This window comes from Mastigoproctus giganteus, chromosome 1 (genome assembly GCF_048544385.1).
Source record: "Mastigoproctus giganteus isolate SK-2022 chromosome 1, ASM4854438v1, whole genome shotgun sequence".
Taxonomy (NCBI): Eukaryota; Metazoa; Arthropoda; class Arachnida; order Uropygi; family Thelyphonidae; genus Mastigoproctus; species Mastigoproctus giganteus.
The window spans coordinates 172,250,426-172,269,542 of NC_143575.1; the positions used below are offsets into that span (position 1 = coordinate 172,250,426).

At 36.7% G+C, this 19,117-nt stretch overlaps 1 protein-coding gene across 1 annotated transcript in view; it reads left to right on the forward strand.

Annotated features, from left to right (window-relative positions):
* Window positions 1-19,117, forward strand: part of LOC150091264 (TBC1 domain family member 2B-like) — a 175,453-nt gene that overhangs the window by 14,226 nt on the left and 142,110 nt on the right. The window contains exons 2-4 of the mRNA XM_090389863.1: window positions 718-877; window positions 10,483-10,708; window positions 17,660-17,940. Of these exons, the coding sequence (XP_090245989.1) occupies window positions 718-877; window positions 10,483-10,708; window positions 17,660-17,940 (667 nt within the window). The remainder of the gene's footprint in view (window positions 1-717; window positions 878-10,482; window positions 10,709-17,659; window positions 17,941-19,117) is intronic.

Consider the following 19,117-nt stretch of genomic DNA (forward strand, 5'->3'; position numbering starts at 1 on the left):
ATTTCTCAGCCTTCAACCCACACACACTACTAAGTACTGTCAGTTCTAATACTTTTAGTGCTTGGAGTTTCATTAAAAAAAAAACAAAACATGGAACCCAAAATTGAGGAGAAAGAGAAGTAACAGCTAAGTTAGAAAGCGTACATAAATTAAAGATATTATTTTAAAGAGAAAGGAGCAGTAGTTGCGACTTGGTCAAAATTTTGTAAAGAAGTCTGGAATAAGGATAGAAACTACTTGCATTACTTAGCCTTATGTCAGCATACTAAGAAAAATCTAGGAGGGATTTTAGGGTGATATAAATTATTAGATTAATGATTTACATCATTATCATAAGAAGTGGAACTAAGTTTATACAACTGATAACTAATGAAAAAAAAATAGAAATCTAATTTTTTTTTTTTTTTTGCAACTACAAATTACCTGTGTTGATAACACAGCTTTTAAACAGATTAGTACCGGTATGCTGTTTTCTTCAAATTTTAGATGGTATAAACATGAGTAGCATATTAATTTTTATAATTATATAAGCAAAGCCATGTTTTTAAATGATGCAATAAAATATGAATTGCATAAAACAAGAGATCTTGTTTCTTTAAAATAATTTGTTTACTTCTGCAAGTGATAAAAAAAAATACTGTTATTTTTTCAAATATTTTGATGAAGCATATATAATCATATATTTAAAACTGGATTTAATAAAATAAATGTTTTCAGCACACCAGGAAGGGAGTACATTCTTGAAGCAAAAGATCGGCAAGCGTGTCTTTTCTGGATTCAAGAACTTCAGAAGTGGCGACGAATATATAGTGCCAAAAGAACTTATCAGATTGGTATTAGTAATTCAACTACAGAAAATAATTCAGTTGGAGTTGGAGTATGCACTTTTTTTTTTTATTTTACTTCTTGTGATAAGAAAATTAAGTTAATCCTCCAATAAAATACATACTTAATCTTTTAATTTCTATTATTTAATGAGAACACTGCCATGAAGAGTAGTTAATGTAAAGAGTACATTGCCATGGATAGTAGTTAATGTAAAGCAGATTCAGAAAATAGATATAGGTTACAAAATTTATTTTTCATAAAGCTTATAGTATTAACAGTGGCTGTGCTATAAGCATTTAAGTGCTTAGGACTCTCTTAAAGTTCCATATGTTGGTCAGGATTAAGGCTGCATTTCATTTGCCCCTATTCTTCTCACAACTATTAGATTCTAGATTTTAAAATATTAAAATATTACCTTGAAGCAAAATTTTTATGTTGAAGGAAATGGAAACTGGTGTTCCAGTTTTCATTGCCGTCAGAACAATAGAGTGATCCGATTTTGGCCATAATTGGTGATAATGTTAAGAGGTGTTATAGGAATAAATGATTAAATTTTCCTAGAATTTGGAATCAGTATTAAAAGAGATATAACTTTGAAATTTAGAGTTTAAATTATTGTTTTTTTACCTAAAAATAATAATTTTTTTAAAATATAGTAGTAGTAGTAGTGGTGGTGGTGGCGGCATGTGATGCAAGAAAGCAAGTGTATGAGCTTATGCAGCATCAGCCAAAAAAAAAAAATCACACCATTCCCTCCAAATGCCTGTCCAGTTCCTCCTTAAAATTTATTCAACTTATCAACTTCCACAATGACAGATGGAAGTTTGTTCCAGCAATTAACCACCCGCTGGCTAAAGGCAAATTTCTGCACATCTATTCTACATCTGTCCTTTCTTAATTTGAATTTATGCCCCTTTGGTTCGTAATCTGAACAAGTGGAAGGATCCCATCAGAATTCAGCGTGCTCAACCCATTCAAGGCCTTATACACCTCAGTCAGATCACCGTGCAGGTGCCTAGTCTCCAGCCACTGCAATTTGCAGAATTTAAGCCTCTCTTGGTAAGAGGATCCCTTCATTCCCCTCACCAATCTTGTTGCCCTTCTCTGTACACGCTCAAGCAAATCTACATCCTTCCTGAAATGAGGTCTCCAGACCTGTACGCAGTACGCAAGGCTTGGCCTGACCATTGCCTTATACAGAGGGACAATCACCTTCTTTTCCCTGCTAGCAAAATTCCTATATATCATTGACAAAACCCCGTGACCTGCCCTGGCAGCCTGTCTGCATTGCTCAGAAAACTTCATATCTGACTGCACAATTACTCCCAGGTCTTTTTCATTTTCTACCACCTTAAGTGTAGTACCACACAGTTGGTACGTTTCTCTGGGGTTACTTCTACCCAAATGCAGTACTTTGCATTTGTCAAGGTTAAACTTCAGTTGCCACTTCTTAGCTCATCTGCCCAAATTATCTAGATCCTGTTGCAGTAGCACACTGCCATTGCTGTCATTAACAACCCTGCCAACCTTTGTATCATCTGCAAACTTCGACATTAAGCCTGATATACCGTCATCAATATCATTGATAAATATACAAAACAACAGTGGACCCAACACCTAATAACATTAGTCCACGAAGAGCAGCACCCATTGATTACCACCCTCTGTCTTCTCCCACTTAATCATCCTTTTATCCATTGTAGCAACTTACCCTTAATACCATTGTGCTCCAATTTGTATAATAGTCTTCCATGCGCAACAGTGATAAAAGCTTTCCTGAAATCCAAATATATGATATCAAAATTATTTTTTGCATCCAGTTCCTTTGTAACCACATCATAATATCCTATCAAATTTGTCAGACAAGACTTTCCCTTAACAAAATTATGCTGTGTCTGAATTATTGCTGCAGTCTTTTTAAAGGAAGCGGCAAAGCAACTAAGCAAACCCTTAGCCATAATTATGAGAGCATCCTTGGACTCAGGGGAGGTTCCCACGGACTGGAGATGTGCAAATGTGTCCCCAATTCACAAAGGTGGATCGAAGGGTGACACGAGTAATTACAGACCAGTTAGTTTAACTTCTGTTCCGGGTAAAATAATGGAGTCACTGGTTACAGATGTATTGCAGGATCATCTAGACAAGACTGCAGCAATAATTCAAACACAGGATGGGTTTGTTAAGGGAAAGTCTTGTCTGACAAATTTGATTGGTTATTATGATGTGGTCACAAAGGAACTGGATGCAAAAAATAATTTTGATATCATATACTTGGATTTCAGGAAAGCTTTTGACACTGTTGCGCATGGAAGACTACTGTACAAATTGGAGCAGAATGGTATTAAGGGTAAGTTGCTACAATGGATAAAAGGATGGTTAAGTGGGAGAAGACAGAGGGTGGTAATCAATGGGTGCTGCTCTTCGTGGACTAATGTTATTAGTGGAGTCCCACAGGGTTCGGTGTTGGGTCCACTGTTGTTTTGTGTATTTATCAATGATATTGATGAAGGTATATCAGGCTTAATGTCGAAGTTTGCAGATGACACAAAGGTTGGCATGGTTGTTAATGACAGTGTGCTACTGCAACAGGATCTAGATAATTTGGGCAGATGGGCTAAGAAGTGGCAACTGAAGTTCAACCTTGACAAATGCAAAGTACTGCATATGGGTAGAAGTAACCCCAGAGAAACGTACCAACTGTGTGGTACTACACTTAAGGTGGTAGAAAATGAAAAAGACCTGGGAGTAATTGTGCAGTCAGATATGAAGTTTTCTGAGCAGTGCAGACAGGCTGCTAGGGCAGGTCATGGGGTTTTGTCAATGATATATAGGAATTTTGCTAGCAGGGAAAAGGAGGTGATTGTCCCTCTGTATAAGGGAATGGTCAGGCCACGCCTTGAGTACTGCGTACAGGTCTGGAGGCCTCATTTTAGGAAGGATGTAGATTTGCTTGAGCATGTACAGAGAAGAGCAACATGATTGGTGAGGGGAATGAAGGGATTCTCTTACCAAGAGAGGCTTAAGTTCTGCAAATTGCAGCGGCTGGAGACTAGGCACCTGCGCGGTGATCTGATTGAGGTCTATAAGGCCTTGAATGGGTTGAGCACGCTGAATTCTGATGGGATCCTCCCACTTGTTCAGATTACGAACCTACGGGGACATAAGTTCAAATTAAGAAAGGACAGATGTAGAATAGATGTGCGGAAATTTGCCTTTAGCAAGCGGGTGGTTAATTGCTGGAACAAACTTCCATCTGTCGTTGTGGAAGTTGATAGGTTAAATAAATTTAAGGAGGAACTGGACAGGCATTTGGAGGGAATGGTGTGATTTTTTTTTTTTTTTTTTTGGCTGATGCTGCATAAGCTCCTACACTTGCTTTCTTGCATCACATGACACTACTACTACTACTACTTGTCTAGATGATCCTGCAATGCATCTTTAACCAGTGACTCCATTATTTTACCCGGAACAGAAGTTAAACTAACTGGTCTGTAATTACTCGTGTCACCCTTCGATCCCCCTTTGTGAATTGGGGATACATTTGCACATCTCCAGTCCGTGGGAAACTCCCCTGAGTCCAAGGATGCTCTCATAATTATGGCTAAGAGTTTGCTTAGTTGTTTTGCCGCCTCCTTTAATATAACTGGATAGATCCCATCCACCCCAGGTGCTTTTCTTATGTTTAACTTCAACAATTTCTCCTCCACTTTGCTCTCAGTTATTACAAAATCATTAAGTATCCTGATACAATTTGATAACCTTCTGCCATTTTCAAACTTTAATAATTCCTCATGTGTGAATGTAGATGCAAAATACTCATTCAGTTTGTTTGCTATCTGAGCAGGATCATCAACAGTCGAACCATCGATGTCAAGTGGACCAATCAGATTCATCCTGTTCCTTTTAGAGTTTATATAAGTAAAGTAATCCTTGCTGTTTTTCGTAGCATTTTTTGCCAAGGATTTCTCATAATCTGCCTTTGCCTGCCTAACCTCCTTTATGACCTGATTACAGACTAGCTTATATCTGCCATAGGCTTCTGAGTCGCTTTATTAATTTATATGCATCCCATGCATTTTTCTTCTCTGTTACGAGTCTCATTAGTTCATTTGATAACCATTTAGGCCTAAATTGATTTTTAATTGATGTTTTTGATTAAAATTAATTGTATTCTTAGAATAATGTCAAGAAGGAGACATACTCCATATGACCAACTGATGTACATTGAAAGAAAGCTTATAGCAGTTAGTTAGTCCTCAAGTCAGCTTACGAGAGGTTGGAATATCATTCTATGATATTGCTGAACAAGTTGGGAGAGATATCTGCAGTTCATCGATGTTGGATATGATGGGAAGAGGATGGTGTACACATTTTCAAAGACCAGGCACAAGGCCTTACAGAAGCATTTAAGAAGGACTGGACCAGCATATCCAGTAGATGTCTTTGGTTTCATATCAGCCACTTCTGCTCAGAAGTGGTCATGTGTTCCCACATGACCTTGCACAGTTTTTAGTCACTGCGAAGTAGTGCTCTGATCTTCAGTCCCTTTGAACATTCGCCTCTCACTCCTACTAATCAGGCGCCCTCCGTAGCCAGGTGGGCAGGTAGCAGCAGTGTGTACCTCATGCTTCTTGATTAGACCGGGGTTTGAGCCGTGACCACTAAATACAGAGGATGCGGAAAGGTCAGGGAATGACCACCGCATATCCCCAGAGCAATATGGCCTTAGTTGCTAATGCTCCTAAAAAAAAACCAAAAACCAAATAACTCTTACTAATCCCGTCATGAATATCCTCATTGGTGTTGTGCATGTGTATATGGGAGTCTATAATGCGTTAGTGGTGTTCAGTGAAGAGATCCATTTCAGCCTTGATGTGAGTCATGGACAGATGGACAGAGGTTAAAACAATGCCTAGAGAGAGAGAGCAGACTGTATGGAGGAGAGACATACTAACCTCAGTGTAATTTGGAAAGCAATCAAGTATGACATGAAAACAGCTCTCGTATTTGTGGAGGCCAGTATGGTAGCTCATCCCTTTGAACCATTCGCCTCTCACTCCCACTAAGGAGTGAGAGGCGAATGGACCACAGAGTTTATGACATTGATAATGTCATAAACTCTGTGGTCATCCTGTTTTTGGTGAATATAGATAATATGATGTTCTTACAGGATAATGTCCATCCACATACTGCCATCATCACCAGCTTGGCTCTTCAAGATGTGAATATCCTCTCATGTCCTGCAAGGTAACAGATTGAATACGTCTAGGATGTGGTTGAAAGCCACCTGACCTGAAATCCAGTACCTTCACTTTCAGTCCCTGAGTTGAGAGCTTAACATATTTGCTGCCTTTTATATTTGCAAGGGTCATCTCATGTGCCTTGGGACACTTCTGTGGAGCACCTCTCTTGGAATGTTTCTCTGTGCTGCTGGAACAAGTAGGCTTTTTAGTAAATGGATTTCATCTGAGAGTCATCACTCCAAGTGATGCCGGAATCTGTTGTTTGAAGCTTTCTAACATCAACAGATGCATTTGAACAAGATTCAGAATCTGCATCACTTGAATAGAGATGTATTTCAGTTTCAGATGACATATTATAAATAGCTGATTCAATGTCATCGGCTTCAACATACCATCTATCTCTCTTCCTTTTCAGTACTGATGTTCCAGGCTGCGGATCCATTATAACAATCTTTTAGGATAAAATTTTATAGGAAAACACTTCTTACACAAAACTTTATCAGTAGACACACACACACGCGCACACACACACTAAGGATGGTCTTCTGTTTTGCACAAACTGAAGAATTAAAATTCAGGAAGCATAATCTTCAAAAAATTTTACCTTTTCTTATGGAAAATGCTAAACTAGATAAAATAATTTCAACATAAGCAAGGAACATATAAAACTGTGAACAAAGTATACAGCTTTTATAGTGCTCTCTGGATTTTGTGATTGATGCTAAGCAATATCCCAGCCATAATGCAATAGCCCATGGTTGAATCAGTGTGCTGATATTGCTCAGTTGTTCATTTTGTGTGCTGTTCCTTTACAGTGCTCATTTATTAACCACAATTAAATGGATGCATATCTGCATTGAGGCACAGAAATTGCAGTTCATTTGGTTGCAGATTTGCATTTGGCCAGCAAACATGTTAAGTGGAACAGCCTGGAATGATACTGCAAGATAACATCCAACACCTCTTACCAATTGCACACCAAAGTCAACACTTGTATTCAGGCATGTGGGGGGGGGGTCGGGGTCACACCTGATATTAATTTTCAACAATGTAAAATTTTTTCATTGATAACCCAAATAAAACTTATTGTAATCATTTGAAAATTTAATAATATATTCCTATAATCTCTCTTAATATTATCATGAACTTTGATGAAAATGAAATCACTCTTCATGGTTTTCTGGTTTCTGTTTCCTTTAATGTATTAATGAAATAAGTTTTTGACATATTAAAATAGCAATATCAAAATAGGAACAAAATAAAATTATTTGATACATGTGTCAATATTATTTTATATTTATTACAAAACATGAGCATGAAAAGATGATATTTTAAAAAATCTTATTTTTGTACTCATCCAAATATTTTAAAACATTTTGTCTTGAAAATTTTCATTGGTGCTGATGTACTGGCAGTATCTTTACTTATGTCCATCATTTGTAAATATATTACACAGAAATGTTTGGAGAAACTCAAGCAGTTAGTTGCCTTTTATATTTCTAAGATTTTTGATAATATTTAGTCAGCTCTCTCTCTCTCTCTCTCTCTCTCTCTCTCTCTCTCTCTCTCTCTCTCTCTCTCTCTCTCTCTCTCTCTCTCTCTCTCTCTCTCTCTCTCTCTCTCTCTCTCTGTGTGTGTGTGTTAATTTCTTAGCTGATGCTGGAATGGTTCTCTTCTTTCACTCCTTCAATAATGGTTTTCTTCCATTAATTGGAAATGCTACCAGCAGTTTTTGTTGATAATAGTACAGTACACTGCTTTCCACTTTATAGTCCACAAACTATTCACTGCATGAACAGCTACAGCTTTTTGGACTGGTGGAGCACCAGTTCCTTGGTAATCTCTAGGTAATTTTAACCCCTGGCCTTTTTCTGGCTCTGAAAGACTTGTACAACAGTGTTGTTCAGTTTCTGTTATTGTACAATAGAGGGTATTATTTATTTCTCCAGTGTCAGAACAAAACCTTCAAGTGTTTTTAAATTTGGTCTTATGTTGATTCTCACATAAAAGACACTGATATTTCTTGACAGAATGCACACTGGAGATAACCTTAACCTCTGGCTATTTTGGCATTTGCATATCACAGATATTGTTTTTGCTGCATAAAAAAATAAAACTATGCTTTCTTTTTTTTTATTTCTTTACTCTTTGCATTACTTTTTTTCTTAACAACTGCCAACTCTGTACAAATTGCAAATCCATCCAACCATGAAATATTGTTCCCACTTCAGGGGTGATGCCCCCAGAACTCCCCTCTTAAACTTTTAGACTCCATCCAGAAGTGAGCACCGGGATTAATTAATTATTTCTCTCTCTCTCTTCCAATTACACAACAAATGTTCAGTTTCTGCTGCATGCCTTTTTGCTGATATTCATGTGGGCACTGTTATTCATAATTATCTTACATTTCTTCTCTTAGTTTTCCACAAACCAATTTGAGCACATGCATTGGCTAGTCAACATCCACTCACAGCTCATCTCCAAACCCACCACACTAATTTTTTGCCTTCTTTATTTATCCTTTCTACTTCTGTTCTTTGGAATAACCTTCCTTGTGTATTTTCTGAAATTTACCATCTATAGAAACTAATATCAAAAGTACCTTCTGTCTTCTCAACCAATATACAGTATTGGAGTACTAGAGGTTCCAATATCTTTTTTGTTTTCAAAGTTACCATTTAAAAAAAAAATTTGACTGTGCACACATTCATAGGCCAAAATCCATGCTGACTGTTTCATTCTGACTGCATTAAACTTTTTGACCTCATATGAAATTGACATTTCATAATCAACGACATTTGGTTATTTAAATGAAGTCCATAAATTGAATCGGTATTTAGAACTTGCAGTATGTAATAATTTTTATATATGGATTCACTATTTACATAGATGTTCATTTTGCTGTGATGTTGAGTGTTACACCTCTGATTCACACTATCTAATTCTATACATGGTGTACAGTTAGATAATGTGAATCAGAGGTGTAATGCTCAATGTGTTCTACGTTGATATTAATATTTGTAAAATAATAAGAGGCGTTTACCTCAATATAGTACGTAGAACACTTCCGTATGATACTCTCCAAATTTACATTGGAAAGGGAGGATACATATACAAAGTCATTAAACTTTTTAAATTTCACGCTTACTCAGGACTCAAATAAAATCCAATTTAGTATCTATCGAAAACCTACAAACACCGGTATGCTTCTACATTATAATAGCAATCACCTGTTCACCTACAAAAGATCGATTATCTTTAATCAATTTCTAAATGCCTATAAATATTCAACGACGGAATCTGCTTTGGGCTCAGAAATACAAATATTAACTAGCAGGTTCTTAAATAGGAGTTATCCCCTTGCCACAATAAACCGAATTAGGGTATAGGCTAAGGATAGGATACAAAATACTATACCAACCAACAATAGTAATATCAAAAAATACTTTATTTCTGTCCCATATGTTGAACAGTGGCACAAACAGCTTAATAGATTCTTTAAAGATACCGAATTTAAAATTGTGGCCTGGTCAATATGAAAATTACACACTATACTGAACAATCGCTCAGTTCTTTCCACATTCACAACACGAATTAATGATCTGGTATACAACATTTCTTGCGGTGATTGCGACTCGTCTTACCAAGGTTCGGCGCAATTTTCTCTGAACATTCATGTAAATCAACATGAAGCCTCAGTTCGTGCTTCTCATTCAGCAGCGTCAGAATTAGCCTTTCATGCCATTAACAAAAAACATACTTTTTTATTTAATGAGGCCAAAATACTTAATGTTCAACGTAATTATACGCGACTATTAATTGCAGAAACCGTAGAAATTGAATTACACAAGAATTCTGTTAATGTTCGGTGGCCATATTTGATCTCCGATGCGTGGACCTGCATGCGCAAAGACAAATAATCACTATTTAAGTTTCAGGTTCAACCCTATTCGGTAATTTTCATTCCTGTGATCGTGACATACAGTCGAAAAGCGTTGTCAGCTTCAGGAAGGAAAATCGTTTTGAATATTTTCGTTAGATTCTTTTTAATTTTTAATTCCGTTAAATTGATTTTTAATTGTGTTAAATTGGTTTTTAATTATTAATTATTATTTATTTTTTACTCTAATGTAAGTTTTCGATTTTTTTAATTTTAATTTCTGGAGAGTATCATACGGAAGTGTTCTACGTACTATATTGAGGTAAACTCCTCTTATTATTTTATAAACCATGTATAGAATATATTATAATTATTATATTTTTAGATTTAAATGAATTTCTTTAATTTTTAGGAAATTTACTTCTAAAATTCATATTTTATGTTAAAATTGATATTTTATCTGAGAAAATTTAGAATTGGATGTTTTTTGTTTGCAGGTGGATTAATCTAAAAATATTTTCAAATTTTTAGAGACCATTAAGTGGACTATTAGCTTATCCTTCTGAACAAGACCTTGAAGAACATAATGTGGATGAGTTTTCATTGATGGTTCCAGTAGATAAACCTGATGGAATAGGCAATGAAGATTTTGTCAGTCAAGATTTTTCGTTAAAACCATTGACACAAAGGTTTCACATTCTTCGAAATCAGGTTATTAATTCTGTGGCTGCCATGCGGAATAAAGTACCATTTGATTGTAAGTCTCTCTCTCTCTCTCTCTCTCTCTCTCTCTCTCTCTCTCTCTCTCTCTCTCTCTCGTACTTGAATATAGTACTACTTATATGAATTGAAAGCAACATGGAGTAGTAGAAGGTTTGACTTGTGCATGTAAGTGGTGTTCTTTTCCATAGTAGCGAAGCAGGGGCAGTAATGTTTTCACCTGTTGTTCATATTAAACCAATGTTTTTCTTTACCTTATTCTTGCTAGATATGCCTTTGAATCCCATGGCTTGCACATAATCTCATCTTAGTGCAACAATCAGTGAAAAAAACCAGCATATGATTCTGATATTGCATTACTCTTAAATAATCAGAACATAAAAAATTACATTAAATACGCAACTAAAACTAGTTTAATTTTGGAATTGTAGCTTCTTTAATGTTTCTACACAAAAAGCAGAATTTATCATAAAAGTAAAAGTAAAGTGCAGCCATTATCAACCCACTGCAGGATGGAAGCCTCCTCAATAATTCATGCTGAGGGAAATGGACCATAATTTGCCATGCTGGTCCAGTGCGGGTTGGCAGATCGACCGTATTCAGCAGTCAGGGGCTTGAACCCCGGTCTACTCAAAGAGCGTGTGCTACTGCACTCCCGCTCCTGACCACTCGGCTACGGAGGCCGCAGAATTGATCATGTGACCCAATTCCAGAAAATCCATGAGGATAGCCCTCTCTCTTTTCTCAAGAAACAGAACACAATTTTTTTGAGTGGTTGAGGAACTTCAAATTTCTTCTTTATTTGTGCTGCCCTCATTCAGTGATAATGCTCTCAATAAAATCATTGCGCATCGTCCTATAATATAATGCTTAATAAACACTACAATAGTAGACCCTGGCCTGGCTCCACTTAGGCACCTCCATATCCAGGTGGGCAGGAGCAGCAGTACATAGCACACACACTTCTTGATTAGACCAGGGTTCGAGCCCGTGACCACCAAATACGGAGGATGCGGAAAGGTCAGGGAATGACCACCGCATCTCCCCAGAGCAATATGGCTTTAGTTGCTAATGTTCCTAAAAACCAAATAACAACAAAAACCTGCCGTGCCCAGGATGATAACTGGATGGTTTGAATGGTGCAAAAAAACAACTAGGGTATAATTACAAAATGAGATGGTCTCAGCCTCTATGTTCGTTTGGACTAATTGACCAGTCATTCAGCACAAACAATATAATCCAGTGCTACAGTATGATATGTATACCTCACTTCATCGATTGGCTTCATCTGTATGGTATCATCACATAGTACAGCGGTTCCCAACTGGTGGTTTGTGAACCCCCAGGAGTTCCAGGGGGTTCGCACTAAAAATTCTGTAATGGCATCTGCTATTTTAAACTACAAAATATAACTAATAATAAACAATAAAGTAAAACAAAATTAAATAAAAAGTAAAGAATTGCCAAAGAAATAAACCACATCTCCCACAATTCCTTATAATTACTTTACTATCTTATAGTATATCATGTTAAATAAATATCTAAAATTATTTCTTGACTAAATGTCTAAGAGTATGAAAAAGGTTTATGCATGGGTAATTCGAGATATCAGATGCAGGCATCATTTCTACTACTCAGGTAGTAGAAATGATGGAAGTGTATTACCCATGCATAAGCAACCTTTTTCATACTCTTGGATGTTTAGTCAAGAAATAGTTTAAGATTAAACCATGCACACCATCAAGCATCTCTCATATTGTGGAGTTATACTTCATAACCGGATTGCCGCTATTACAATGACAGTGTACCTGCCCGCCCACCGATGAGTAAGCCAACAAGCTTTGAATTGGTGCCATCTGGATGGTGGTATCCTCCAAGAATAGGTAACGTTAGTCTGGTGAAGTTACTTATTCAAAGCAGTGCAATACCTTGCCCACTCGTTCTGAAGGTTCATTCACAATATGAGATATCAATAAATGATGCATTTATACTACCTGAGTAGTAGAAATGATGGAAATGCATTACCCATGCCTAAACAACCTTTTTTAATTAAATGTTTTCCATACTATTTTTTTTTTTTTTTTTTTTTCATTCTCAAGAATCATTGTTATGTATAGGTACTTTTTTTTTTTTAAAAAAATTATGGTACTTAGTATCGTGCATGGGTTGAAGATTGAAAAAAGATACTTGAACTTATGTAGATTGTAATTTTCAGGAAATATGTATGAAGGAAGGTTGTTCCAGAAAACAGAAGTTGAATGAATAAACGAGGAAGAAGAAAAGTTGGTTTTGTGAGTTTGAAGTTGGACAGTAAAAGGATGTTCACTGGTTGCACCACATGTTTGGACTGCTTTAAAAGAGAAAGTGGGAATTATAGAAGCCATTCAGAAGAACAGTACACATGGAAGTAGCCATCGATAGAAAACACATGCGGCAGAAACAGAACATGTATGAGACAGAGTGGACGGACTCTGTTAGAGATGAGTCGTTAATTGACCCTAATTAACCCTCTTCTGGATGGAATCTAGAAGCCTGAGAGAGGTTTTGGGGCACCGCCCCAGATGTGGGAACAATATCCATGGTAGGGCAGATTTGCCATTTGTATAGAGTGAACAGCTGTTTGGAAGGTAAGTAACACTGAGAGCGAAACTGAAAACCAAGTTTTTAGATGCAGAGGAAGCAATATTTGTAATGTGCTTGTGCCAAGGGAGATCGGAGTGTCATCGATGTCATCGGAGAAATCGGAGTGTCATCGATGATAAGCATAGGAGCAGAAGAATCCGTTTTGCGAGATATAAGACAGGACTGAGCTTTAAAAGGATTGAAATTAAGTTTTCTTTGCTCCACTGATGAATTGCCTGGAGATCAGCATTTAGAGATTTGGCAGTGGATATTCGAGAAGTTGAAGCTGTTTGAACAGGGCAGGGTTTCTCAAACTGGAAGGTGGAAAGTAATGTGCTATCACCAGTAAAACTGTGGGTAGGATTTCCGGTCAATGGAAAAAGGCCATTAATATATAAGAGGAAAAGAGTGTGAGAAAGAACTGAACCGTGGGGAACACCAGCATTAGTGGAGAAGTTAGAAGAAAGAGAGCGGTCTACCATCACCCAGTGAGCAGTCAGAGAGAAAACTGGATACCCAATCACAAAGAAGAGCTGGCAAACCATAGGATGGAAGCTTATTTAGAAGACCTTTATGCCAAACACGATCAAAATCTTTTGAAATATCAGCAGCAATGGCTTGAGTTTCATCAAAAACTTTTCCATTGAATCTGTCCATAAATGCACATCTTCAAGAGGAGTGTTTCCATTTACAATGGGTTTCCTCAGCAAACAAGTTATTTTTTGGTAGGAATTTTTATCCGCCATAAAGTGCGGTTCAAGGTGTGTTGGTCAGTTAAACCTCTGGCTGTCATGCATTCCCGTACTCCATCCATCCATGTCCTCCTAGGTCTTACTCTTCTCCTTCTTCCAGGAGGTATCCATTCCAGGATAGCCTTTGAATATCTGGTTTCTTGCATCCATTTTACGTGTCCATACCACACGTTTAATGCTTTTCTTTGATAGTGTCAATAATATTCTTTTTCATTTTCATTTTCTCTCTAATGACTTCATTCCATTTTCTGTCTCTTCTAGAAGTTCTTCCATAGATGTACATAAGCCAGAATATTCCTAGTGGAACAATAATGACAGAATCCATACTGGCGATCGTTGACCAGATGAAAGATTTCCAGATAGTTTGAGTTGGCAGTTAATTGAGTTCTCCATTACTTTGGAAAGAGTAGAAGTAATCGCAGTGGGATGATAATTGGATGGAAGGAATTTGTCACCCTTTTTAGGAACTGCCTGGATATGAGCAAATTTCCAAGCAGAAGAAAAAATATCTTTGAAATAAGAAAGTGAAACAAGACGACACAAAACGGGAGTAAGATCAAGGGCATAGGTTTTGAGAACAAGTGGAGAAATAACATCAGGACCTGGAGCTTTCATAGCATCAGATTCATCAAAATCTTTCTGACATTCTTTTGATGGAAAACCACAGGATTCGTTGAATGGTGTGTACTGGGAAAGGTTTGAGGCGATTTACCAAGATCATCAATACATGAGTTGGAAAAAAAAAATAGGTTGCTAATAGGTCAGCTTTATCTTTGGCTGATGTAGCAACAGAACCATCTGGTTTTGACAGAGGCGGGAATAGAGATGGGCAAAAATTGCAGCCAAGCTTTGGAAAGACCAGGATGCTTGACTACCATTAGGGCAAGAAGCAAGTTTTCTATTCTTAGCCTGTTGAAAATCTAGTTTGGACTAATCAGTAACTGCTTTACAAAGTATAAATAATACTTAATAATTTTTATTATGCAATGTCGCTTTTAAAAACGTAGTACTGGAAATATTTTATAATGAAAATTCAGTACTTTTATATGATTTCAGAGAATATAGGCTTAGGGGTTCGCAATAAAAATATTATGTTGAAAGGTGTTCTCGAGTCAAAAAGGGTTGGGAACCGCTGACATAGTACATAGCAGAATAGTTTGTCAAGACTGCTCACACATATTATAAAAAAAAAAAAAAAAAAACTCCAGAAGATCAGCACAAGCAAAGCCTACACTCTCTGCTCCTTGTGATCTGGTGTTAGCATTCATAAGTACCTCAGATCGTCCAGCATTGTTTTCAGTTCATTAAAGATTATTCCCACATTTGCACACATTACCAGGTCTTAATGTGCCAAACTTCGCAAACATTTTATTGGATCTCTCTCTCTCTCCCCTCATTTTCCACCATTACTGCATTGCGAGAACAGCATGGCCTTAGAATATGCTTCAGACGAATATTGGCATCACTGACCAGCTTAACTCATTGCCTAATTGTGCTCACATCAACTGGCGTGTACCCATAAACATTCTTTACATTCAGGAACTCAATAACATGCTGCTGGTACAGCTGTACTACCTAGCTTGCGGCACCTCCGTAGCCATGTGGGAAGGAACAGCAGTGCGTAGCACACGCTTCTTGATTAGACCGGGGTTCAAGCCCGTCACCACCAAATACAGGAGGATGTGGAAAGGTCAGGGAATGACCACCACATATTCCCAGAGCAATATGGCCTTAGTTGCTAATGCTCCTAAAAACCAAACAACAAACAAACTACCTAGCTTGCATTGTTGAAACTTGCGGGATATTGGCAGTAATGATTTAAAATTTTGACCTGATACCATTATATTTTGTATGTAACACAAGAAATCAATAAAAGATTTGTATGCATTAATTTTGGAGTGGTCTACATGTTTTATGTTTAATTTCATTTTACAAATTTCTGAACCCTTTAGAGTGCTAGCTACACAGGAAAACAAAGTGGTTTTAGCTACCTCATCAGCAGTGATGATGATAAGATTTCCATGTACAGTCAGTCCTCATATAGCACGATAGTTGTGTACCTAAAAACCCTCTTGCAATGCAAAATCATGCAATATAAATAACAGGTCCTATGGGAAAAATAGGGTTAGGTGCCGACCACCTAAGATTGAACACACATTTGTAACTAAAACATTACCAGACACAATAAATAATTGTAATAAAATACTTACGTATTTTATTACGATTATTACGTAATAAAATATTGCTAATACTTTTGCTTCTGTCGTAAGCAAACTTGTTCTTTGTTTGATCTTCTATCCAAACAGATGACAGCCGTTCCATCTCTTCCAATTCTTTGTGTCTTGATCAAATGGATTTTTAGCATTAGCAAAGGCACGTGATGCAAGAAAGCAAACTTATATAGCATCAGCCAAAAAAAAAAAAAAAAAACACACTTTGAGTTGTTCCTGCTATGAAAGTTGTTTTTATTTTCTTTGCATTATTTCTGTTTCTCGGTGTTGCCTCATTTAGGCCTGTAGCACATGCAATATCACATGTTCTTTCATTTTGCTCAAAGTGTTTTGCAATTTCATATTTTTTTTCTCTATCGACAGGGCAGACTGGCCATAAGCCTTACTGGGGAAACCCCGGTGGGCCGGAGACCAGAAAACGATGGAGGCAGGTATGATTTTGGCCATAAATGTTAGTATGAGGCCGTTACAGATTTTCCTGGGTAAGACTATGTCTATCGATATTGCTTTTCTTTTTCTCTCTGAATCTGTAGTGTCTTCACCAGGATGCTTCCTTTCCACACCTTTTAAGTATTTTACTCATTTTTAGGGAATAAAGCACAATTACAAAATGAGGAGGCACGCTTGATACACATAAACAAAGCTGCGTGTGTGCGTGTGGCAACTGAATAAACAACACTGTAAAGGCAGAGACACACTGTTAACACCTCACTAGCTCACATTTTATTAAAGCACATTTCTGGAGATCACTGCCATAAAACAATAAAAACAATTTCCAGTTACGTTTCTGCTAGTGGAATCTGTTATAAATGGGTAGTAAACTCGATCTAATTGCATTTGCAATAATACGAAAGCTGGAATTGTGTGGGTTTTTATGTTATTATGGTGAAATGTGTTTCCCCTTCACTGATATAAAAAACAAATACATTTTGAGAATCTTCTCTTCATTCCTATTGTGTTGTGTTCATTTGGGATGATTCCGCGTTCGACTGCCATTTCTTGTAAACACAAAGGCGAATCGTGCGTAAGCGAATTCGGTTTGTGTTATATATGATATCGTTCCCCTATTTATAAATCATGTACGATCGAATTTGTGTAACACCTGTTATATGAAGACTGACTGTAATGAATATTGACTTTAATTCTGTCACTGCATGGTGCAGGGAAGCACAACTTATATAGCATCCCCTAAGAACATTATTAAAAGCTCTTCATATAATAATAAGTCATAATACATAAATCATGTACCACTCACTGTTTTTATTTAATCTAAGTGTTTGCCTAATCATTGTTTAATATTAAAAATGAAATAAATATTTATATTTTAATATATTTAAAATCATATTCAATAAATTTAATATATGTTTTGAATTTCTTAATCAGCCGGTACTACTGCTTCAGATATTCAGAATTCAAGCAAAGATGGAAGTGATATCTTCTCCCCTACATTTCGCTACTCTTCTCCAGATAATAATGCCATATCTTCGTCATCTTTTAGTGAAGTAGAAGATTCATCTCCTCCAAAACCTAGAGTACGCCGTTTAGCATCTTTTCGTCAGAAACTCCAAGGCTCATTTCGCATGAAAGGCGCTAGTACAGATGATAAGTCATCTCCATCTAGAAAAGGAATGCATGATGATGATTTGTGTGCTAAGTGTAAACAGGTAAATTTACTAATGATTTAAAGTTGACAGTTTTATATTTTGTATGATTATCTAATAGCTCACAAGTTGTCTGTAAATCTAATACTTGAGATTAGCTAATCCAACTGACATCAGTTAAAACTGATATTATTTGAAAATGTCTAGTCTTTTCTGCAGTATTTCTTAGGTTTTTAATCCTTCAAACAGAAATAAGACAAATTGTTCCTAGCATATTATGCAATTTACAAAAATAATACATTTATACCTCATGACCAGAGCAGCCTTTATTCTAATCCAAAAAAACACAGTTCACAACTGAGTTTTTATAAATAAATTTTTCTGTTTATACTCCGGCACGACAACCAAGTCAGTAGAGTTTACAGTAAGTCGTCAATACAAATATTTATCGTATTTAGTAGTTACAGGCTTGAACCCCAGTCCACTCAAGGAATGCGTGCTATGCACTCTCGCTCCTGACCACTGGGCTACGTACACGCGATGGCAGAACTGTGACCAGTAAGCCATCTTGCATGATCCATTTGTGGGAATATATGGCAAGTAGGATATCTTCCTAGATCTTTAGTATTGTTTGGAGAAGTTTCATCTAAGATGGCAGTGACTAGTTCATTGATTAACTAGAAGACCTGCCAACATATTGATGAAGGGGTCTTCTAGCATATATTGTGTACTTCTCCCTTGGCATAGTAGATTATGCAAGTTTAGGATTACATCCCTTATAAAGTATGGTTTATCTGTCAACAGAATCTTGGTTGAAATCTGGAATTACGGGTGGAATTTAGTGCAGCAACTGACAGAAGACTGATTGTGGTGGGTGTCCAGTTGACACCACTTCCTGTACACGTCATAGAAGATAATTACAGTTCCCCTGTGAACTTTTTTATACATGAAAGCAGTATATCACAGTACATAATGGTGCTTTGTGTGCAGAAGATTCCAAATGATGCACAATTGTATTTCACCTGATTTGGAAACTTCTCATCTCTTTCTACACTCACCATACCAAGGCATAAATGGAAAGACATAATTCAGAAAACAGATCTAAATATTAAAAAGAAACACTCTCCTGTAAAAACGTTTTTCAACATATGACTGTTAAATTTATATCATTAATATAAACAGATTTGATTTGATTTGATTTGATTTGGGTTTTATTGGTGCATCAGCAACTAAGGCTATA